Raw genomic sequence first — 25867 nt, forward strand, 5'->3', positions numbered from 1 at the left:
TATTAAAGTTTGACTGAACTATCTGACTGTTTTTTTGACATTCACTTTAGCGCAGCGTTTTTTTGACATTCACTTTAGCGCAGCGTAGGCGCGGCTTATAGTCCGGGGCGGCTTATTGGTGGACAAAATTATGAAATATGTAATTCATAGAAGGTGCGGCTAATAATCCGGTGCGCCTTATAGTGCGGAAAATACGGTATGTGATAAATTTGTTAATTTATTCAATTTGTTAGTTTTGATAATGCCCAACTGAAGAGTATAAAATATAATTCACGAGTATGACAATTTTTTTTCACTTAAATCCCAGATTGAAATGGAAAATATATGAATTTAAAGTATGCCCCCTCTCAATAACCCCCAGCCCACACACACCTTGTTATGCGCCTGTATAGCATACTAAGTGGGTTACTGGTGGTGTATGGACTACTTATGTATATACACTGATGGTGACTGAATGTATTCGAAAAACTAACAAATTATTTATTCTGTATTTTCAGGTGCGTCATTCTCAAAGGATGAACGAAACAGCATTGCGGCCATGGATTATAGCATCACCAAGTGGGATTGTAGACAGTGCTCACTGTGATTGTATGGCAGGACTGGGAGAATCCTGCACACATGTTGGAGCCCTTCTGTTCTATACCATGGAAGCATATCGAATCAGTAAAGAGAAGACAGCTACACAAGAGAAATCTTACTGGTTATTACCAACCACCGTAGACAGGGTGAACTATTCAGAGGTCAGACACATTGATTTTACAACTGCAGAAACATTAAAGAAACAATTGGACAGTGCACGAAATGGGGGCAGTGTCAGCAAAAGAAACAACCTGAAACTTCCATGTGTTCCTGAACCGTCGCCGGATGAAATTAATAATTTCATGGACTCCTTATTCAAAACAGGATCAAGAGCTTCGGTACTATCCGTCCGGAAAACATACCAAGAACACTTTGTTCCAGACGTGCTAACTTCTTTGGTGTCAATTTGGCTGAAAGCTTCAGGGTTGGTGCCCAGTCTGGGTTAGCCCTGTCGTACAAAGCTGCTGGATTGCCTGGGGGTAAAAAAAACAACAACATTTATTTCATTGCAACACTTATGTAATTACCAAACAAAAGTGCATCTCTAATGTATCTAACTTATGACAAGGTTGATACCTAAATATTTTATCCATTGAGATCTACAACTCATTTCGTGTACAAGCAACCTGGGCTGAGATGGGCGCTATATATCCTGAGGGGGGGGGGGGGCTTTCGCTTTCGTGGTCCATCCCATAAAGGGCTTCGAGAATAGCAAATTGACAAAAAAATAAACAATACATCGTTCTAAAATGTTTAATAAACAGATTGAGACGTAATCCTACCTGTTACAAAGTGATCAGAACATATTTTGGAATGTTGAGATGGCTCCTCTTTCCTGTTGATGCTTGCCAACCACAAGCGTCGTCTCTCCTCGCTGATTTTCCTTGTCTGTTCTCCTTCGTTGTGTCTAATTTTAGGAATACTGAAAAATCCTCGCTGCACTGATCCATCCCGTCGATTTGTACATCCATTCACCCAACAGGAAATAACCATTATGCGCCTTTCACCAGTGTTTGCTCAAAGCTATTGTCAATAATCGTGAAGCGTGTCAACTAGGCCAGGTGTGTTTTGTTTGCCTCCCAAGATGGCGGATGACCCGGGATAACCCGGATGTGTGACGTCACGTAAACACCATGTATTCGCCTTCCTATAGGCAATCTATTTAAGAATAGTGTTAATAAATAAATATGACGTTAGTAAAGATGTGAGAGTAAGAAGTAAACAAACCTGTTCTGTGTAACACAACTTGATGTTTCTTGAAAACAGCGTCCAGTAGTTGATGTTGTCGCTCCTTCTCCTCTTTTGTTGGACAAAGTTCCTCCTCGTACTCTGCTATCGTTCCTTCGCACATTTTCACACAATCACAACACTTTACACTCACACTTGATCTCTGCTTAGCCTCTCTTGCTTCTCTTTGTTAGCAGCTAACAAGCTAAGCTAACTAGCACGCTAAGCTAGCACGGAAAGCGTCAAAGTGCGCTCAGACTAATGTATCCGGATACAAACAAATAACAACGATATTTACTCTATTAAACCACATATGTGTGTGCATGTACAAACTGATGAAGAACACATAACTATTATAAACATAATACGACGTCTTCTCCGTAAAACGCCATTTTGCTTTTTCCTCGTCCGCTTCCCACGCAGTTGTCAGATCTCGCGAGAGAAACGGCAGGACTTTACATTTCCTCATTTCCCCATTCTGTCGAGGCTTGTACGGCATACCGCAAGGGTGTCAAACTCAAATACAGAGTGGGCCAAAATTTAAAACTGAACAAAGCCGCGGGCCAAGGTTGAACAAATTAACCTTTTAATAGGGACCCAAACAAGTTTTGCATTGAATATTGAACAAGCAAGGCTTATATAACGTTATAGTGACATGCAAAATCCAGTTTCAAATAATAATAATAATAATAATAATAATAATAAAATATCAATGGTATATCAAATACAATTTAAATAAAAATGGAATGCCTCTTTTCTATTTGCAGCCTTCTGAGTTAAATATCAACATTAACTTTTTCTACAGGCTAATAAATTTGAAAATAAAATAGCAATGAATAAAACAACCATTCAGGACTCAGTTTGCAACACACTGATCTAATCTGATGTGCCCAAGCCAGATACCTGCCATCTTTTCTTGGATGCTAGTTAATTAATGTCGGGGCTCAGGCTTTGAGCTGAGGCAACCTTCATTATCGAACGAAGGTGTTCATCAGTCATTATATCTCGTATTCCACCCGGACCACAGTCTTGGGGGCGTGCCTTAAAGGCACTACATTAATTTCACGTCCTCCACGAGCTGTCGTCACGTCCGCTTTTCATAAATGATAATGATAAATGGGTTATACTTGTATAGCGCTTTTCTACCTTCAAGGTACTCAAAGCGCTTTGAAAGTATTTCCACATTCACCCATTCACACACACATTCACACACTGATGGCGGGAGCTGCCATGCAAGGCGCTAACCAGCAGCCATCAGGAGCAAGGGGTGAAGTGTCTTGCCCAAGGACACAACGGACGTGACTAGGATGGTAGAAGGTGGGGATTGAGCCCCAGTAACCAGCAACCCTCCGATCACTCTACCAACTTTGCCACGCCGTCCCCATCCATTCTAACAACGTGCCGGCCCAGTCACAAGATATGTGCGGCTTCTGTACGCACACATACACGTGAATGCATGCATACTTGATCAACAGCGATACAGGTTACACCGAGGGTGGCCGTATAAACAACTTTAACACTGTTACAAATATACGCCACACTGTGAATCCACACCAAACAAGAATGACAAACACGGTTCTCTCCGGGTCCGGGGTCGGGACCCGGAGTGGACCGCTCGCCTGTGTATCGGTTGGGAACATCTCTGCGCTGCTGACCCGTCTCCGCTCGGGATGGTTTCCTGCTGACCCCACTGTGGACTGGACTCTTACTGTTATGCTGGATCCACTATGGACTGTACTCTCACAATATTATGTTAGACCCACTCGACATCCATTGCTTTCGGTCTCCCTAGAAGGGGGGGGGGGGGGGGGGGGGGGGGGTTACCCACATATGCGGTCCTCCCCAAGGTTTCTCATAGTCATTCACATCGACGTCCCACTGGGGTGAGTTTTTCCTTGCCCTTATGTGGGCTTTGTACCGAGGATGTCGTTGTGGCGTGTGCAGCCCTTTGAGACACTTGTGATTTAGGGCTATATAAATAAACATTGATTGATTGATTGATTGATTGACATTTTGTGAGAACATCCGCACCGTAACACAACATAAACACAACAAAACAAATACCCAGAACCCTTTGCCGTACTAACTCTTCCGAGACGCTACAAAATACACCCCCCCCCCCCCCACACACACACACACATACACCTTGTAGCGTTCCGGAAGAGTTAGTGCTGCAAAGGATTCCTGGTATTTGTTCTGTTGTGTTTATGTTGTGTTACGGTGCGAATGTTCTCCCGAAAGGTGTTTGTCATTCTTGTTTGGTGTGGGTTCACAGTGTGGCGCATATTTCTAACAGTGTTAAAGTTGTTTATACAGCCACCCTCAGTGTGAACACTGGCACTAAACATACAGTAGCCAACTAAGCTGCAGGAGCTGGCGACAATTTGGCTGGTGGGCATAAATACAGTACAATAATCTTTGATTTACAAATTATAACTAATAGTAATGTTCCCTCATACTTGTGAAAAGTAATCCCACATGACCGGTTTTCCACAGTTTGCCAATTTGTGCAAGAATAGGCAGCACAATACTCTGCCATTGTGTTCTTCCTTGTTCTTTCTGCTGGTCCAAGAGGAGTAGAATACCGGTTCAAGATGGCGGCCGAATTTCCTGCGCCACAGCAACCAGTCCGGCTGTTGTGTAACACTAAGGGGAGGTGACGGCTCAGACACCAGGGGGCAGTATGTACAATCCATCCATCCATTTTCTACCGCTTAATCCCTTCGGGGTCGCGGGGGGCGCTGGAGCCTATCTCAGCTAAAATCGGGCGGAAGGCGGGGTACACCCTGGACAAGTCGCCACCTCATCGCAGGGCCAACACAGATAGACAGACAACATTCACACTCACATTCACACACTAGGGCCAATTTAGTGTTGCCAATCAACCTATCCCCAGGTGCATGTCTTTGGAGGTGGGAGGAAGCCGGAGTACCCGGAGGGAACCCACGCAGTCACGGGGAGAACATGCAAACTCCACACAGAAAGATCCCGAGCCCGGGATTGAACCCAGGACTGCTCAGGATCTTCGTACAATGATTTATTAAATATATATTAACCTTAGATATATATATATATATATATATATATATATATATATATATATATATATATATATATATATATATATATATATAATCAAACAATACAAATATAAACTAAGGAAATGGAGTGTGAAGTAGATCCAAAATTGTATGTGGTGTGTGGCTATGTGTGTGATTAGCTGTAGTGTTGTGTTGGGCGAGAGGAGGAACAGGGCAGGAAGACAGTCCGTTGGGCAGGCAGATGATCCAGGGCAGGAGAGAAGAGGCAAGATCCGTTTCCAAGCGGGAGGTCGAGAATCCAAAAGGGCAGTCCGGGAGGTAAGGGAAACAACAGGGGATCACGGAAGAACACGGGAAGCGCTGCGGGAAGACAACAGGAACATCAGACACAACGGAAACACGGAAGTCACAGGGGAGGAGCGAGTTTGCGGGATGGAAGCCAGACACGGGATGCTTACAAGGGTAAGAAGACTATACAGGTAAAAGCCAGTAAATTAGAATATTTTGAAAAACTTGATTTATTTCAGTAATTGCATTCAAAAGGTGTAACTTGTACATTATATTTATTCATTGCACACAGACTGATGCATTCAAATGTTTATTTCATTAAATTTTGATGATTTGAAGTGGCAACAAATGAAAATCCAAAATTCCATGTGTCACAAAATTAGAAAATTACTTAAGGCTAATACAAAAAAGGGATTTTTAGAAATGTTGGCCAACTGAAAAGTATGAAAATGAAAAATATGAGCATGTACAATACTCAATACTTGGTTGGAGCTCCTTTTGCCTCAATTACTGCGTTAATGCGGCGTGGCATAGAGTCGATGAGTTTCTGGCACTGCTCAGGTGTTATGAGAGCCCAGGTTGCTCTGATAGTGGCCTTCAACTCTTCTGCGTTTTTGGGTCTGGCATTCTGCATCTTCCTTTTCACAATACCCCACAGATTTTCTATGGGGCTAAGGTCAGGGGAGTTGGCGGGCCAATTTAGAACAGAAATACCATGGTCCGTAAACCAGGCACGGGTAGATTTTGCGCTGTGTGCAGGCGCCAAGTCCTGTTGGAACTTGAAATCTCCATCTCCATAGAGCAGGTCAGCAGCAGGAAGCATGAAGTGCTCTAAAACTTGCTGGTAGACGGCTGCGTTGACCCTGGATCTCAGGAAACAGAGTGGACCGACACCAGCAGATGACATGGCACCCCAAACCATCACTGATGGTGGAAACTTTACACTAGACTTCAGGCAACGTGGATCCTGTGCCTCTCCTGTCTTCCTCCAGACTCTGGGACCTCGATTTCCAAAGGAAATGCTAAATTTGCATGGTTGGGTGATGGTTTGGGGTGCCATGTCATCTGCTGGTGTCGGTCCACTCTGTTTCCTGAGATCCAGGGTCAACGCAGCCGTCTACCAGCAAGTTTTAGAGCACTTCATGCTTCCTGCTGCTGACCTGCTCTATGGAGATGGAGATTTCAAGTTCCAACAGGACTTTGGCGCCTGCACACAGCGCAAAATCTACCCGTGCCTGGTTTACGGACCATGGTATTACTATTTCTGTTCTAAATTGGCCCGCCAACTCCCCTGACCTTAGCCCCATAGAAAATCTGTGGGGTATTGTGAAAAGGAAGATGCAGAATGCCAGACCCAAAAACGCAGAAGAGTTGAAGGCCACTATCAGAGCAACCTGGGCTCTCATAACACCTGAGCAGTGCCAGAAACTCATCGACTCCATGCCACGCCGCATTAACGTAGTGATTGAGGCAAAAGGAGCTCCAACCAAGTATTGAGTATTGTACATGCTCATATTTTTCATTTTCATACTTTTCAGTTGGCCAACATTTCTAAAAATCCCTTTTTTGTATTAGCCTTAAGTAATATTCTAATTTTGTGACACACGGAATTTTGGATTTTCATTTGTTGCCACTTCAAATCATCAAAATTAAATGAAATAAACATTTGAATGCATCAGTCTGTGTGCAATGAATAAATATAATGTACAAGTTACACCTTTTGAATGCAATTACTGAAATAAATCAAGTTTTTCAAAATATTCTAATTTACTGGCTTTTACCTGTACTGCGGCGAGCGATGGCAGGTTGTCCAGGCTTAAGAAGACCGCTTGATCATCACAGGCAGGTGTGCCAATTGCCGGTAAATGATTGCAGCTGGCGGCTTCTGCTGGGCAAGGACGCGCGTGGCGCGTCTCTGGCTGAGCGCGGCCGTGGGCGTGTCCCGAGGTGCACTCACTGGAGCGCACAGATGGATGAACGGCATTGGCAGGAGTCTGAGCCGTAACAGTACCCCCCCTCCTTATGGACAGCTCCCAGATGTCCTACAGGTCGAACCACAAAAAGCACAGGAACAAAAATCAAGGGAGGGCGAAGGGGCGAACTGGTGGTGGGTCGCCGGCCCAAGTGTCCCCGAATCCACCGGGGACGAGTCTGGTGGCGGCGGCGAGTAGAACGCCAGGGGGCAGTATGTACAATGATTTATTATACAGGTATATATTAACCATATATATATATATATATATAATAATCAAACAATACAAATAAACAATAGAATGGAGTGTGAACTAGATCCAAAAGTGTATGTGGTGTAAGGCTATGTGTGTAGTTAGCTGAAGTGTGTTACCAAGTGTTGAACGGGAGATGAGGAAGTCCAGGGGAAGAGGGGAATTCGTGTCCAAGCGGGAGGTCGAGATCCAAGGGGCAGTCCGAGAAGCAGGGGAACGATGACGAGGAATGACGAGACACACAGCAACGTCAAAACACAGGAACGGAGGTCTGCGGTAGGATGAGGCAGGACACGACAATCAACACAGGGAAAGCACAGAGATCAGGACAGAGAGAGAGCATAAAGCTGGGTATCGGCTTACGGTACAGATGACTATTTTCCGGCGCCGGCATGCTAAGTTGTCCAGGCTTATGAAGGCAGCTCCTTCATTCCAGGCATCTGTGCTGATTGCCGGTAAGTGATTGCAGCTGGCGGCAGCTGCAGGGCGGAGACGTGCGCGGCGCGTCCCTGGATGTGCGCCGCGGTCGTGGCCGTGTCCCGCGGTGTGAAACGCAGAGCGCAATGATGAGGGCGCATTCCAATGCGCCCTGTCCGTGACACCGGCCCGCGTGTGCACAGATTATCCTCCATGCGGCCCCGGACCTAAAATTAGTTTGACACCCCTGTTGTAGACTGTACTCATGTTTAGAGACTCTACTTCTGTCCCTGTATGTCCCTGACGAAAAGCGAGGACGGCCTAGTGGTTAGAGTGTCCGCCCTGAGATTGGTAGGTAGTGAGTTCAAACCCCGGCCGAGTCATACCAAAGACTATACAAATGGGACCCATTACCTCCCTGCTTGGCACTCAGCATCAAGGGTTGGAATTGGGGGTTAAATCACCAAAAATTATTCCCGGGCGTGGCCACCGCTGCTACTCACTGCTCCCCTCATAGTATGGGTCAAATGCAGAGGAAAAATTTCACCACACCTAGTGTGTGTGTGACAACCATTGGTACTTTAACTTTAACTTTAAGTCAATCTTACCTGGCGCTGCTGCTCCAGTTGGACATTCTCTCCTTAAAACCCCCCACAGTACCATTAATATTTGCCTGCAGGAGCAAAGGTCACCGCCTCTGTCCGTGGTGCTGAGGACAGAGCACCATCAGACGGGGGCGTGGCAGGGCTGACGGCGAGACACAGCTGGCAGGTGATTAGATTTCACAGGTGGTACGTGTACATCTAATCACTTGTTGTCTTTAACAGTAAGCGGCCGGGAGCAGGAGGAGAGAGAGGATACGGACGTGGCTGAAAAGTCGCGTCCTGCTGGAGAGAGAACTTTGTGAAAACATATGATTATTAAAACTTTGTTCAAACCTGCACGCCGGGCTCCTGTGCCGTGTCTGACAGTGGGACCGCTAGGAAGCGACTTCCACAATATTATACGCCCACATCGCAGACATGCTGACTACGCACCAGACATTCGCGTGCGTCTTCTTTACATCCGGTTTCTCGCAGCGATATTTTTCGGTGATCAAAGTCTTTTTGCGATGGCTGAGTTTTCGGTGCGCCACTAGTCAATAGCAAACACACACTAGGCGGATATGCAGTCGTGGTCAAAAGTTTACATACACTTGTAAAGAACATAATGTCATGTCCAATAACTTCTACAAATCTTGTTTTTTTTTGTGATAGAGTGATTGGAGCACATACTTATTGGTAACAAAAAACATTCATGAAGTTTGGTTCTTTTATGAATTTATTATGGGTCTACTGAAAATGTGAGGGTCAAAAGTATACATACAGCAATGTTAATATTTGCTTACATGTCTCTTGGCAAGTTTCACTGCAATAAGGCGCTTTTTGGTAGCCATCCACAAGCTTCTGCTTGAATTTTTGACCACTCCTCTTGACAAAATTGGTGCAGTTCAGCTAAATGTGTTGCTTTTCTGACATGGACTTGTTTCTTCAGCATTGTCCACACATTTAAGTCAGGACTTTGGGAAGGCCATTCTAAAACCTTAATTCTAGCCTGACTTAGCAATTCCTTTACCACTTTTGACGTGTGTTTGGGGTCATTGTCCTGTTGGAACACCCAACTGCGCCCAAGAACCAGCCTCCGGGCTGATGATTTTAGGTTGTCCTGAAGAATTTGGAGGTAATCCTCTTTTTTCATCGTCCCATTTACTCTCTGTAAAGCACCAGTTTTATTGGCACCAAAACAGGCCCATAGCATAATACTACCACCACCATGCTTGACGGTAGGCATCGTGTTCCTGGGATTAAAGGCTTCACCTTTTCTCCTCCTATTGTGGCCAAACAGCAACATTTTTGTTTCATCTGACCACAGAACTTTCCTCCAGAAGGTCTTATCTTTGTCCATGTGATGCCAGATGAAACCAAAATTGAGCCGAGAACATCGAAGTCAGCAGATGTGCGAACTGTGAAGTCCAAAGAGTAGCGTATAAGAGAGCGTTAAGGAATGTGTTCAACAAAAGTATGGCAAGCCTATTCTGTTCTTTCTCCTGTGTCCCATTTCCTCCATGAACGAACCCTGCCTAAATACTTCCTGATGACGTGATGTCACAGCCATGTTGACATGACCAGCACCAAAAGGAACACAGTCATTGTATCTACAACACACCATTTTATTTTTTAATTTTTTTTACAATAATTACAAACACAAATAAGAGACTTTTACAAAAATATAATCACAGAACAAAAATACTTCATGCGCATTTTACATAGAAATCCTTTTTCTCCTGGTCACTCTTTGGTCGGCACGCAGGTGTTCCTCAGGTACATACCAGTTCCGTTTTATGACTGTAAAGTTTTTGTGTAAGTCATACCTTATACTGAAATTAATAGTGAAATGAAACAGTAATACAATAATAAAAAATATATTCCTGTGGCTTATTGGGAGGAAGCGGCAGGCGTTGATTCTGCTCTTCTTTTCCATGTCAATAATAAAAGCACCTTATGGTTCTTACGCTTCCATGGGAGGAGATTCTTTAACATGTGTGATGGAAAAGAGGTCTGCGACGTCCGACTGTCCGTGAACATAACATGGGTCCTGACCGCTGAAGCGTTGTTTTGTTCATGCAATAAAGAAATTGTTGATCGACCACCTGCTCGCCATCTTACAACATTCGGGAAGAGGTTACATTATACGATCTTTGTCCTGAATATTTGTCGCAACCGTTGAGCAATGCAAGACAAGTGCGGCCAATATTGAGCATAGAGCATTCTTTTACAGCACGCAAACAAACCAACTCTTGAGCCAGTCTTCTGTTTTTGAACAAAATTAAGTTTTAAATTATCTTTTAAAGCGCAGCTGTAACCACAAAACATCTTAACACGAACAGAAGACCATCTGTAATCACTATAAATGTGGGAAAGTTCTAATGAACGAGTTTCTCTTCAGTATGTGTTCTCATGTGTGACACCATGTGTGACTTTTCAGAGAATCTTTTCCCACAAACTGAACAATTAAAAGGTTTTTCCCCAGTGTGTGTCTTCATGTGCCTCACCATGTTGAACCTGTGAGCAAATTCACGGCGGCAAACTGAGCATTTAAAAGGTTTTTCTCCAGTGTGCGTTCTCATGTGCGACTGCATATGTGACTTTTCGGAGAATCTTCTACCGCAAGCTGAACAGTTAAAAGGTTTCTCCCCGGTGTGCGTTTTCATGTGTGTCACTAGCGAGAACCTGCGAGCAAAAGTATCGCCGCACACGGAGCAACTAAAAGGTTTTTCTCCTGTGTGCGTGATCATGTGTCTTGCAAAATCCCTTTTGTTAGAAAAGCTTTTATCACAAACGGAGCATTGGAATGGTTTTTCGCACGTGTGTGTTCTCATGTGTGATAGCATGTTTGAGTTGTTAGAGAATCTTGTGCCACAAATTGAACAAATAAAGGGTTTTTCGCCCGTGTGTGTTCTCATGTGTAACGCTATCGAACCTTTCTGAGAGAAACTTTTACCGCAAACTGTGCAACTGAAAGGTTTCGCTCCGGTGTGTGTTCTCATGTGTGCTGCGATGGTTCCTTTCTGAGTGAATCGTTCGCCACAAATGGAACAAGAAAAAGGTTTTTCTCCGGTGTGCGTTCGCATGTGTGCGGTCAATGTCGACCTCAGAGCAAATTTATCAGCGCAGACGGAACAACTGAAAGGTTTTTCTCCAGAGTGCGTTCTCATGTGTCTTGTCAACGTGGGCCTTTGAGCAAATTTGTCGCCACAAACCAAACAACTAAAAGGTTTCTCTCCTGTGTGCGTTTTCATGTGTTGAGTTAACTCACATTTGAAGGAAAATCTTTTAGCACAAACTGAGCAGATCAAACGTTTTTTACACGTCCTCTTTTTACCGCGTTTAGAGTGTTTGCTGTCAGTTTGAGTCCTCGTGTCACCTTCAGAGTCCGCATCACTGCTCAAAGGTTCTTGGGTGTCGTCCCTGTCTTCATCCTCAGGAGAGTGTGACGTTGTGTCCTCACTATCTGATAGTGGAGCTAAGAGCTTGTCTGCTTGTGATCCTCCACAGTGGTCTCCATCAGCTTCTGTTGTCATGTGTTGAGTTGAGCTGCTTCTTGAAGGTTCCACGGCTCTGGTCTCCTCTCTTGGACTGTGATGAAGCTGTGAGGACTCAGGTGGTTTGTCTTCATGGTCTTCAGTCTTCACAGAGACAACAGTCAGTGGAAACTTGGTGAGATCAGCCTCTTCCTGCCCTAGAAGACACTCTCCCTCCCCAGTGATCCACACTTCCTCCTCTTCCTCTTTAAGGTTGGGGGGCTGTGGTTCCGCCGGCTTCAAAGTGGAGCTTCCCTCCAGCGACCGAGGGGGACAGTCTTCTTGACAACCAACCAGCCGGTTGTCGTCTGCAGGACACGAACAACTAATGTTAGCTCAGACATGTCAAATATGATTTAGTCCATCAAATATTGTATTTCACTAAAGGACTGACAGAAGTTGTGATGTTCTTTACAAATGAAATGGACATGAATCATTGATAATTACGAATTGTGAAATTGATCTTGTTTTTTTACAATTACAATAATTAAGGATGTCCGATAATATCAGACTGCCGATATTATTGGCCGATAAATGCTTTAAAATGTAATATCGGGAATTATCGGTATCGGTTTCCAAATTACACGGACGTAGGAAGAAGTACATAGCGCCAATAAACCTTAAAGGCACTGCCTTTGCATGCCGGCCCAATCACATAATATCTACGGCTTTTCACACACACAAGTGAATGCAAGCATACTTGGTCAACAGCCATACAGGTCACACTGAGGGTGGCCGTATAAACAACTTTAACACTGTTACAAATATGCGCCACACTGTGAACCCACTGGATCGGTTCGCAGCTGAGTGTGAAGCGACTGGGATGGGAATCAGCACCTACAAATCCGAGTCCATGGTTCTCGCCCGGAAAAGGGTGGAGTGCCATCTCCGGGTTGCCCCAAATGGAGGAGTTCAAGTACCTCTGAGTCTTGTTCACGAGTGAGGGAAGAGTGGATCGTGAGATCGACAGGCGGATCGGTGCGGCGTCTTCAGTAATGCGGACGCTGTATCGATCCGTTGTGGTGAAGAAGGAGCTGAGCCGGAAGGCAAAGCTCTCAATTTACCGGTCGATCTACGTTCCCATCCTCACCTATGGTCATGAGCTTTGGGTTATGACCGAAAGGACAAGATCACGGGTACAAGCTGTCAAAATGAGCTTCCTCCGCCGGGTGGCGGGTCTCTCCCTTAGAGATAGGGTGAGAAGCTCTGTCATCCGGGGGGAGCTCAAAGTAAAGCCGCTGCTCCTCCACATGGAGAGGAGCCAGATGAGGTGGTTCGGGCATCTGGTCAGGATGCCACCCGAACGCCTCCCTAGGGAGGTGTTTAGGGCACGTCCGACCGGTAGGAGGCCACGGGGAAGACCCAGGACACATTGGGAAGACTATGTCTCCCGGCTGGCCTGGGAACGCCTCGGGATCCCCCGGGAAGAGCTGGAAGAAGTGGCTGGGGAGAGAGAAGTCTGGGCTTCCCTGCTTAGGCTGCTGCCCCCACGACACGACCTCGGATAAGCGGAAGAAGATGGATGGATGGATGGACTGTGAACCCACACCAAACAAGAATGACAAACACATTTCGGGAGAACATCCGCACCGTAACACAACAGAACAAATACCCAGAATCCCTTGCAGCACTAACTCTCCCGGAACGCTACAATATACACCCCCCCCCCCCCCCCCCCCGACACCCCCTACCTCAACCCTGCCCCCCCCCCAACCCACCTCAACCTCCTCGTGCTCTCTCAGGGAGAGCATGTCCCAAATTCCAAGCTTCTGTTTTGAGGCATGTTAAAAAAAATAATGCACTTTGTGACTTCAATAATAAATATGGCAGTGCCATGTTGGCATTTTTTTTCCATAACTTGAGTTGATTTATTTTGGAAAACCTTGTTACATTGTTTAATGCATCCAGCGGGGCATCACAACAAAATTAGGCATAATAATGTGTTAATTCCACGACTATATATATCAGTATCGGTTGATGTCGGTATCGGTAATCAAGAGTTGGACAATATCGGAATATCGGCAAAAAAGCCTTTATCGGACATCTCTAACAATAATAATTATTATTTATTGATAAAAGATGAGCTGCATTAGCACAATTTGACTTTTGTACCACCTATAAAATACATTGGACTGATATCTTTACATCTTCCATGACTCCATCAAATCAGTCTGCATATATTACTTCCTGTTTAGATCAATCAATCACGACATTTTAGCAAAAAAATGTTTTTGTAAAATATGCATTTTCTTCCATTTTCAGGTTTTGTCAAAACTCCTGATGACGTTTTGAGACATCTCCTACAACTACAGCACCAGAATTGTGCTGCTAAAGGAAGTCCGTTTTTTTAAATTTTTTGTAAGGGTCCCCCCTTACGACATTATAGCAAAAGATTTTTTTCGTAAAATATGCATTTTCTTCCATTTTCAGGTTTTGCCGGGACTCCTGATGACGTTTTGAGACATCTCCTACAACTACAGCACCAGAATTGTGCTGCTAAAGGAAGTCCGTTTTTTTAAATTTTTTGTAAGGGTCCCCCCTTACGACATTTTAGCAAACATTTTTTTTTTCGTAAAATATGCATTTTCTTCCATTTTCAGGTTTTGCCGGGACTCCTGATGATGTTTTGAGACATCTCCTACAAGTACAGCACCAGAATTGTGCTGCTGAAGAAAGTCAGTTTTTTTTAAATTTTTTGTAAGGGGCCCCCCTTACGACATTATAGCAAAAGATTTTTTTCGTAAAATATGCATTTTCTTCCATTTTCAGGTTTTGCCGGGACTCCTGATGACGTTTTGAGACATCTCCTACAACTACAGCACCAGAATTGTGCTGCTAAAGGAAGTCCGTTTTTTTAAATTTTTTGTAAGGGTCCCCCCTTACGACATTATAGCAAAAGATTTTTTTCGTAAAATATGCATTTTCTTCCATTTTCAGGTTTTGCCGGGACTCCTGATGACGTTTTGAGACATCTCCTACAACTACAGCACCAGAATTGTGCTGCTAAAGGAAGTCCGTTTTTTTAAATTTTTTGTAAGGGTCCCCCCTTACGACATTTTAGCAAACATTTTTTTTTTCGTAAAATATGCATTTTCTTCCATTTTCAGGTTTTGCCGGGACTCCTGATGATGTTTTGAGACATCTCCTACAAGTACAGCACCAGAATTGTGCTGCTGAAGAAAGTCAGTTTTTTTTAAATTTTTTGTAAGGGGCCCCCCTTACGACATTATAGCAAAAGATTTTTTTCGTAAAATATGCATTTTCTTCCATTTTCAGGTTTTGCCGGGACTCCTGATGACGTTTTGAGACATCTCCTACAACTACAGCACCAGAATTGTGCTGCTGAAGAAAGTCAGTTTTTTTTAAATTTTTTGTAAGGGGCCCCCCTTACGACATTATAGCAAAAGATTTTTTTCGTAAAATGTGCATTTTCTTCCATTTTCAGGTTTTGCCGGGACTCCTGATGACGTTTTGAGACATCTCCTACAACTACAGCACCAGAATTGTGCTGCTAAAGGAAGTCCGTTTTTTTAAATTTTTTGTAAGGGTCCCCCCTTACGACATTTTAGCAAACATTTTTTTTCGTAAAATATGCATTTTCTTCCATTTTCAGGTTTTGCCGGGACTCCTGATGATGTCAATCAATCAATTCCTTTATTGTCATTGTCATAATAACACTTAAGTCATAAATGTCAACAAGATTTTGTTTTTCCCCCGCCTTCCTGCTGCATGGTCTTGTCACTGATTGTTGATGCATCGGTGGAAAAGATATCATATAAGATAATGTCAGAGTAGTTTGCTTATGATTCGGTTTCCTATGAAAACGTTTTCGTCAAAAGTTTTCGTACACCGTCTCAGTTATCGTACGGCCAAACATTGTACGTAACAAACAAGTCTGTTCGTCTGCGTATGATCCGTATGAAGAAATAATCCCACGTCCTTGTGCTTTTTTTAAACTTGTGTACGACTGCAAAATAAGCCACCACAGGGCCAAAGAAAGTTGCGAGTGTTAGCACTTTGATAAAGAAGGCGAGAACCACTATACAATTTAAGTTCAAAGGTGCAGTACGAGCAGCTCTCTCCTACCCTCCCCCTTCTTTTCTCATCGCCATCTTTGCCAACAAGAGTCTTCGATAAAAAAGGTGAAAGGGATGTGAAATGTTAATTTTTCATTTATAAGAATTTCACATTACTTTCCACATGCAAAACTGCAATAATTTTTCTATAGAATGTTTATTTTGTGTGTGTCCACAACATATTATACAAAAGCAGTGAACTTGGCATGTTGTGTAAATGGTAAATACAAACAGAATACAATGATTTGCAAATCCTTTTCAACTTATATTCAATTGAATAGACTGCAAAGACAAGATATTTCATGTTCCAACTGAGAAACTTAATTTTTTTTTGACAAATAATCATTAACTCAGAATTTAATGGCAGCAACACATTGCAAAAAAGTTAGCACAGGTGCATGTTCACCACTGTGTTACATGGCCTTTCCTTTTAACAACACTCAGTAAACGTTTGGGAACTGAGGAGACACATTTTTGAAGTTTTTCAGGTGGAATTCTTTCCCATTCTTGCTTGATGTACAGCTTAAGTTGTTCAACAGTCCGGGGGTCTCCCTTGTGGTAATTTAGGCTTCATTATGCACCAGACATTTTCAATGGGAGACAGGTCTGGACTACAGGCAGGCCACTCTAGAACCCGCACTCTTTTACTACGAAGCCACGCTGTTGTAACATGTGGCTTGGCATTGTCTTGCTGAAATAAGCAGGGGCGTCCATGGTAACGTTGCTTGGATGGCAACATATGTTGCTCCAAAACCTGTATGTACCTTTCAGCATTAATGGCGCCTTCACAGATGTGTAAGTTACCCATGCCTTGGGCACTAATACACCCCCATACCATCACAGATGCTGGCTTTTCAACTTTGCGCCTAGAACAATCTGGATGGTTCTTTTCCTCTTTGTTCACGACTATCCACAGTTTCCAAAAACAATTTGAAATGTGGACTCGTCAGACCACAGAACACTTTTCCACTTTGCATCAGTCCATCTCAGATAAGCTCGGGCCCAGCGAAGCCGGCGGTGTTTCTGGGTGTTGTTGATAAATGGCTTTCGCTTTGCATAGTAGAGTTTTAACTTGCACTTACAGATGTACTGTACTTACTGACAGTGGATTTCTGAAGTGTTCCTGAGCCCATGAGGTGATATCCTTTACACACTGATGTCGGTTTTTGATGCAGTACCGCCTGAGGGATCGAAGGTCAAGGGCATTCAATTCACGTGCAGTGATTTCTATAGACTCTCTGAACCTTTTGATGATATTACGGACCGTAGAAGGTAAAATCCCTAAATTCCTTGCAATAGCTGGTTTAGAAATGTTGTTCTTAAACTGTTGGACAATTTGCTCACGCATTTGTTGACAAAGTGGTGACCTTCGCCCCATCCTTGTTTGTGAATGACTGAGCATTTCATGGAATCTACTTTTTTACCCAATCATGACACCCACCTGTTCCCAATTAGCCTGTTATCTGTGGGATGTTCCAAATAAGTGCTTGATGAGCATTCCTCAACTTTATCAGTCTTTTTTGCCACTTGTGCCAGCTTTTTTGAAACACGTTGCAAACATCAAATTCCAAATGAGCTAATATTTGCAAAAAATAACAAAGTTTTCCAGTTGGAACATTAAATATGTTATCTTTGCAGTCTATTCAAATGAATATAAGTTGAAAAGGATTTGCAAATCATTGTATTCTCTTTTTATTTACCATTTACACAACGTGACAACTTCACTGGTTTTGTGGTTTGTACAAAAGTACAATATTTCTTAAGTTTTTATTGTATGATTCAGTTTTAGGAATGGATTACAAACAAACACAGAGTTTTGACAGTAATTTGAACAACATGCATTTCCTGGAAGAAGGTCACATGTTTGTTTATCATCTGCAATTTGATGTACTGTGCAAACAAAGTTCATATTTAATTTAGTGGAAAAAGTACAAAGTAAAGTACTCCTATTAGGAAAAGTTTCACTTGCATTCACTGTTTATGAAGTAACTACCAACACAAAGTAGTACAATGTATGTGTAACACGACCTGCTACACGTCAATGGTGTACATTGGCCACCATATTGGACTATATATTTACATGACTGTCATTTATTCTCTTTCTGCAGTCAGTCTGCGTCACGCAAGCTGCGCTGCATGCGGCCACACATCACGAACATTTATCCATAAAAGTATTGAGAAGCAGCAGAAGCTGTGTTTCAAATTGTTGCGTCTTGCTCTGACTCGATAAGAATAGAATAGAATAGAATATATGTTTATTGTCATTGTACATTGTACAACGAAATTGGAAGCAAACTAATTACTCCTGCTGGTCCCACTATGGACTGGACTCTCACTATTATGTTAGATCCACTATGGACTGGGCTCTCACTATTATGTTAGATCCACTATGGACTGGACTCTCACTATTATGTTAGATCCACTATGGACTGGACTCTCACTATTATGTTAGATCCACTATGGACTGGACTCTCACTATTATGTTAGATCCACTATGGACTGGACTCTCACTATTATGTTAGATCCACTATGGACTGGACTCTCACTATTATGTTAGATCCACTATGGACTGGACTCTCACTATTATGTTAGATCCACTATGGACTGGACTCTCACTATTATGTTAGATCCACTATGGACTGGACTCTCACACTATTATGTTAGATCCACTGTGGACTGGACTCTCACTATTATGTTAGATCCACTATGGACTGGACTCTCACTATTATGTTAGATCCACTATGGACTGGACTCTCACTATTATGTTAGATCCACTATGGACTGGACTCTCACTATTATGTTAGATCCACTATGGACTGGACTCTCACACTATTATGTTAGATCCACTATGGACTGGACTCTCACTATTATGTTAGATCCACTATGGACTGGGCTCTCACTATTATGTTAGATCCACTATGGACTGGACTCTCACTATTATGTTAGATCCACTATGGACTGGACTCTCACTATTATGTTAGATCCACTATGGACTGGACTCTCACTATTATGTTAGATCCACTATGGACTGGACTCTCACTATTATGTTAGATCCACTATGGACTGGACTCTCACTATTATGTTAGATCCACTATGGACTGGACTCTCACTATTATGTTAGATCCACTATGGACTGGACTCTCACTATTATGTTAGATCCACTATGGACTGGACTCTCACACTATTATGTTAGATCCACTGTGGACTGGACTCTCACTATTATGTTAGATCCACTATGGACTGGACTCTCACTATTATGTTAGATCCACTATGGACTGGACTCTCACTATTATGTTAGATCCACTATGGACTGGACTCTCACTATTATGTTAGATCCACTATGGACTGGACTCTCACACTATTATGTTAGATCCACTATGGACTGGACTCTCACTATTATGTTAGATCCACTATGGACTGGACTCTCACTATTATGTTAGATCCACTATGGACTGGACTCTCACACTATTATGTTAGATCCACTATAGACTGGACTCTCACTATTATGTTAGATCCACTATGGACTGGACTCTCACTATTATGTTAGATCCACTATGGACTGGACTCTCACTATTATGTTAGATCCACTATGGACTGGACTCTCACACTATTATGTTAGATCCACTATGGACTGGACTCTCACACTATTATGTTAGATCCACTATGGACTGGACTCTCACACTATGATGTTAGATCCACTATGGACTGGACTCTCACACTATTATGTTAGATCCACTATGGACTGGACTCTCACACTATTATGTTAGATCCACTATGGACTGGACTCTCACACTATGATGTTAGATCCACTATGGACTGGACTCTCACAATATTATGTTAGATCCACTATGGACTGGACTCTCACTATTATGTTAGATCTACTATGGACTGGACTCTCACTATTATGTTGGATCCACTATGGACTGGACTCTCACACTATTATGTTAGATCCACTATGGACTGGACTCTCACACTATTATTACGTTTATTTTTTGGATTAAAGGCATTTTACACGTTAAAACTGTGGTATTATTGAATTGATTTGAATTAATTTCAATGGGCGTGGCTGATTTGAGGTATGAGTGTTCTGAATTAAAGCTTAGTCCTAGAACGCAATGTGCTCGTTAAGACTTAGACAAACTTTATTGATCCACAAGGGAAATCGTTCCACACATTGGCTCAGTTAGAAAGGATGGAAAGGGTAAGCATGGAAAGGATAATGCAGGTATAAAGTACACTAAAGGCACTGCTGCTTACTTGGACTATGATGAAGCTGTGAGGACTCAGGTGGTTTGTCTCCATGGTCTACAGTCTTCACAGAGACAACAGTCAACGGAAACTTGGTGAGATCAGCCTCCTCCTGAGTGCCCCAGCGTACCTCCTCCTCGTTCTTAATGTGGGGGGGCCGCGGATCCTCCTGCCGTGTCGTGGAGCTACCGCCCCGGGGCTGAGGGGGAGGTTCTCCTTGACGACCGTTCATCGTTTTATCTGAGAGACACGACACAAACGTGAGCCCAGACTCGTCAAATATCAACATTTTAAACTCACAATTAGGATTCAAAAGCAACAATTCAATCACAAAAGCATTACTGATGCATGTTTGATTTGTGTTAGAGATGTCCGACAATATCGGACTGCCGATGTTATCGGCCGATAAATGTAATATCGGAAATTATCGGTTTCAAAAAGTAAAACTTACGACTTTTTAAAACGCCTCTGTGTACACGGACGTAGGGAGAAGTACAGAGCACCAATTAACCTTAAAGACGGCCCAATCACATAACATCTACGGCTTTTCACACACACAAGTGAATGCAATTCATACTTGGTCAACAGCCAAACAGGTCACACTGAGGGTGGCCGTATGAACCACTTTAACACTGTTACAAAAATGCGCCACACTGTGAACCCACACCAAACAAGAATGACAAACACATTTCGGGAGAACATTCGCACCGTAACACAACATAAACACAACAGAACAAATACCCAGAACCCCTTGCACCATTAACTCTTCCGGGACGCTACAATATACAACCCCTGCTACCCGCCCCCGCAACCCTGCCCGCCTCAACCTCCTCATGCTCTCTCAGGGAGAGCATGTCCCAAATTCCAAGCTGCTGTTTTGAGGCATGTTAAAAAAAAAAAATACACTTTGTGACTTCAATAATAAATATGGCAGTGCCATGTTGGCATTTTTTTCCATAACTTGAGTTGATTTATTTTGGATAACCTTGTTACATTGTTTAATGCATCCATACTAATGTGTTCATTCCACGACTGTATATATCGGTATAGTTTGATATCCGTATCGGTAATTAAGAGTTGGACAATATCGAATATCGGCAAAAAGCCATTATCGGACATCTCTAATTTGTGTACAATATATTGATGCACTTTGAAAAACATTTATTTTTGCCTCATTGAATAAACTTTTATCACTTGCAATTTGTAAAAATAGTGAACTTGTAGCAATAAACACCAGGTAAATTTATTTCCAGTATATGTTGTTATGTCATATACTCGTTATGTCAATCAAATACGTTACTTAGCGATGCACCAATAAGTCCAACTTGGTCTTTTACCCATTAATGCTTAATTTGTGGACCCTTTGGATGTAAAGACATGATGTGGCTCCAATCTTTTCTTCTTTAAATACAGTGAGTGTCAAATGAAGTGAGGTCATAGCGAGCAGTAACGTTTTGGTGATGATAAATGGTTTAAATCTTTAACTGAAATATTTTTCTTAAAGAGTGTAAAAATCCACTCCATCCCCATTTTAATATTTTTTTCATGATCGCTTATATATTTGCCTCTAAACCAGGGGTGTCAAACTCATTTTAGCTCAGGGGCCACATAGACGAAAATCTATTCCTAAGTGGGCCGGACTAGTAAAATCATGTCACGATAACTTAAAAATAAAGACAACTTCAGATTGTTTTCTTTGTTTAACCCTTGTGTAATGTTCATATTGTTGTGACTCAGCCAGCGTTTGTGGATCTGATGGACAAAAGTTTAGTATTTTAACATAAAAGTGTTTGATTGTGAGGCATTAAAAGCCACAAAATGCAACGGGTCCATCAGACCCACAAACGCTGGCTGAGTAACAACAATATGAACGTTGCACGGACAATTTCTCTGCCAGTTTCTGCATCCCACAGGGATTCTTCTTTTGTGTTTCTGCACCTGCGGTTCCCACACAAGGTTGCAACATTGTTTGTCAACACTGTCTGCTCTCATTTTCTCGCACAATTGACCCTCTGATGTTCTGTGTACCTACACTCTGTCCTCCTCCTGTCTCGGCCTGCTGTGTGTGTGTGTGTGTGTGTGTGTGTGTGTGTGTGTGTGTGTGTGTGTGTGTGTGTGTGTGTGTGTGTGTGTGTGTGTGTGTGTGTGTGGTACACAGAACATCAATTTCCACACTTCTATTAGCCCCGGGTCCAGTGGACCCGGACATCTTATATGTAATAGAAATGTGTAGGGGGGGTGTATGGTGTGTGGTCATTAAATATGTATTCTGATATATGTTCTTCACGGAAAATGAGCCAAAGTCAGTGAGTCTCAGTTTGAAAAATTAATTAATTGTAATCATTTTTCTTTTAATAAAAAATGAAAACGCGTCCGACAGACCCAAACACCACACAAGGGTTAAAAATAGAACAAGCACAATCTGAAACCATACAAATCATAATTTATTTTTTTTACACTTCCATGTTGCTGTTCATAGTAGTCTATCTTTATTTGTTTGCATTTGTGATGTATAACTTCTGAATAAATGATGTGATTATATTCATCAGTCAAATAGGTGTGACTCTGGCATCGTTTCAAAATGCTCTCATTGGTGTAAAATGTTAATTATCAGAAGATGTAATAAATAGAAATATCAAAATCTAATTACAGGATGTTATTAATGTACTTTACTCATTTTTCTCAACTGATTGTACCAACATGTGGTTTATTCTGTGCATATTTAGGATCATCTACAACAAAACTTCTGAATTTGAACTGACTTCATGAATCACACATGAAGTTAGACATGTTATTTCAGCATATTTATGCGTGCCTAGATAATATGTCCCCCAGTCCTCTATCTTAACCGGGCACATAGCTCCGCCCCCTCTGAAGTCATGCGGGGGATATAAAGAATTGCTATTGCGACATCCAGTGGACACATTTAGAACAGCAGTTTCTTTCATTAAAAAATTTCAGCTCATTTTTATACTTGCCAAGATCATCTCCCGGGCCAGATAAGACCTGTCCACGGGCCTGATCCGGCCCGTGGGCCGTACGTTTGACACCCCTGCTCTAAACCTCTCAAAATACACCCAAATCTGCATTAATTCAGGAAAATTAACAGTAGCCTAGAGGGGTTCTCGACCAGTGTTTTTCAACCTTTTTTGAGCCAAGGCACATTTTTTACGTTGAAAAAATGCGGAGGCACACCACCAGCAGACATCATTAAAAAAACGAAACTCAGTTAACAGTAAAAAGTCGTTGTCGCAATTGTTGGGTATGACTTTAAAGCATAACCAAGCATGCATCACTATAGCTCTTGTCTCAAAGTAGGTGTACTGTCACCATCCGTCACATCACCCCCTGACTTATTTGGACTTTTTTGCTGTTTTCTTGTGTGTAGTGTTTTAGTTCTTGTCTTGCGCTCCTATTTTGGTGGATTTTTCTCTGTTTTTTAATATTTTCCTGTAGCAGTTTCATGTCTTCCTTGGAACGATATTCCCCGCATCTACTTTGTTTTAGCAATCAAGAATATTTCATTTGTTTTTATCCTTCTTTGTGGGGACATTGTCGATTGTCATGTCATGTTCGGATGTACATTGTGGACGCCGTTTTTGCTCCACAGTAAGTCTTTGCTGTCGTCCAGCATTCTGTTATTGTTCACTTTGCAGCCAGTTCAGTTTTAGTTTCGTTCTGCAGAGCCTTCCCTAAGCTTCACTGCCTTTTCTTAGGGGCACTCACCTTTTGTTTATTTTTCGTTTAAACATTAGATACCTTTTTACCTGCACGCTGCCTCCAGCTGTTTCCGACATCTACAAAGCAATTAGCTACCTGCTGCCACCTACTGATATGGAAGAGTATTACACGGTTACTCTGCCGAGCTCTAGACAGCACCGACACTCAACAACAACACATCATTTGCAGACTATAATTACTGCTTTGCAAAAAATATTTTCAACCCAAATAGGTGAAATTAGCTCATCTCCAACGGCACACCAGACTGTATCTCACACCACACTAGTGCATACTTGCCAACCTTGAGACCTCCGATTTCGGGAGGTGGGGGCGTGGTCGGGGGTGGGCCGGGGCGTGATTGGGGGCGTGGTTAAGAGGGGAGGAGTATATTGACAGCAAGAATTCACCAAGTCAAGTATTTCATATTTATATATATATATAGAGAGAGAGAGAGAGAGAGAGAGAGAGAGATCTACATTCTGAAAATATGCAAACAAAACTGTGTTTAGATAATTGATACTTCAAACTTGCATAAATAAATATTAAGGAATATAACATAACTTGGCTTCTGAGAGTTTCAAAATGTAATGAATAAAATGCTAAAGTTGTTGATAAACAAGCAATTATTTTAATAATGAAATATGGTCATTTTAAATGAATTATTATGATAATTTAAAATCAATTATTTCAAATATGTTTATTTTAATGTATAATTCTATGGCTGGATGTAATAAGGAGTCAGGAAAAAATACAAATAAAAATACAATTAATTTTGATGTTTTTAGCAAAATATAGTAAAAATGTATTTATTTATTTATATTTTTAAATTAATAAATATATTTAGTTTTAGGTAAGATAAACATAATAATACAATTTATCTCTAGTCTGGATGATTTAGTTCTTGTCACCCTGTTGTCCTCCCGGAATAAAAAAAGGCTGTCCTCAGTCAGGTCCGCATGGAGCTGGAGGGGGCGTGGCTTCCAGCTCCGGCTGAAAATCGGGAGATTTTCGGGAGAATATTTGTCCCGGGAGGTTTTCGGGAGAGGCGCTGAATTTCGGGAGTCTCCCGGAAAATTCGGGAGGGTTGGCAAGTATGCACTGGTGTGCCGCGGCACAGTGGTTGAAAAACACTGCTCTAGACCATCGCCTGAAACCCGAACGTGCCCAGATGTGCCTCTAGGTCACGTGATTGCAACCCAACTTCCGGTCAAGAAAACATGTAGGACACAACAACAAATTCAATGTCATTATGTGGTGAAGATGCAGCTGTTTGTAGTTATACATTTGGCCAGCAGGTGGTGTCTTGTGCCGAAGCGTCACTAGTTATTATTTTATAACATTTACTCATAGCTTATCGTGAGAGAAAAAACAATTAAAAGTGGTCTATGAAGAATAGTATAATTTGCTGCTAATAAAGTAACCACCAACACAAGGTAAACTAGAACAATGTATGGGCAACACAATGTTACTCCTTCCAGTCTAAAATTACGAGACCAATAAATTGTTTTTGGCAACATATATTTAACAATATTAAGCGTGTCTAACAATTAAGAAAACACAGTTGTAAAGAATTGAATAACACAATATTAGAACTGCTCGAATACTACAAAGGCCTGCTAGCGGGCTAACGATAGCACGTTAGCTTCGAACAACATTTCCGGTAAATAACATAAATAATATAAAAAATATATATATAGTTGATATTACCTCATTAGCCGCATGTATCAGAGATGAGTCAAATATATTCTTACAATTGTTACAGCAGCGAATCTTAAATTTGACTTTTTGTTACGTGGTTTGGCGAAGTCAGTGTGCACCGTTCATTAATGTCCCAAGGAAACACGTGATGGTCAACAACAGTTCCTCAGACGAGAACACCTCGAATGCGTCAAATATATTGTGTAGTAGTAGACTCACCACACCGAC

General features: G+C 42.2%; 2 protein-coding genes across 4 annotated transcripts in view; both read right to left on the minus strand.

Annotated features, from left to right (window-relative positions):
* The window catches only part of LOC133624003 (uncharacterized), a 174681-nt gene extending 172463 nt beyond the window's left edge, over positions 1–2218 (minus strand). For 2 of the 3 annotated variants that reach the window (XM_072916195.1, XM_061987577.2), the window contains exons 1-3: positions 1807–2218; positions 1362–1737; positions 942–1052 (exon numbers count right to left, since the gene is read on the minus strand). In XM_072916195.1, coding sequence (XP_072772296.1) covers positions 942–1052; positions 1362–1572 — 322 coding nt within the window. In that variant the 5' untranslated portion in view covers positions 1573–1737; positions 1807–2218. The remainder of the gene's footprint in view (positions 1–941; positions 1053–1361; positions 1738–1806) is intronic. The other variant, XM_072916196.1, reaches the window with a different exon arrangement.
* A 7759-nt stretch (positions 2219–9977) lies between these two features.
* On the minus strand, positions 9978–25793 carry LOC133623980 (uncharacterized). Its single transcript, XM_061987542.2, has 3 exons — positions 25649–25793; positions 20231–20461; positions 9978–12205 (listed from the first exon to the last, which is right to left on the minus strand). Exons 2-3 carry the CDS (start codon positions 20451–20453, stop codon positions 10740–10742), a joined length of 1689 nt encoding a protein of 562 aa, XP_061843526.2. The 5' UTR covers positions 20454–20461; positions 25649–25793; the 3' UTR covers positions 9978–10739.
* Positions 25794–25867: the final 74 nt, after the last annotated feature.

The sequence above is a fragment of the Nerophis lumbriciformis genome, linkage group LG26 (assembly GCF_033978685.3).
Source record: "Nerophis lumbriciformis linkage group LG26, RoL_Nlum_v2.1, whole genome shotgun sequence".
NCBI classification, from domain to species: domain Eukaryota; kingdom Metazoa; phylum Chordata; class Actinopteri; order Syngnathiformes; family Syngnathidae; genus Nerophis; species Nerophis lumbriciformis.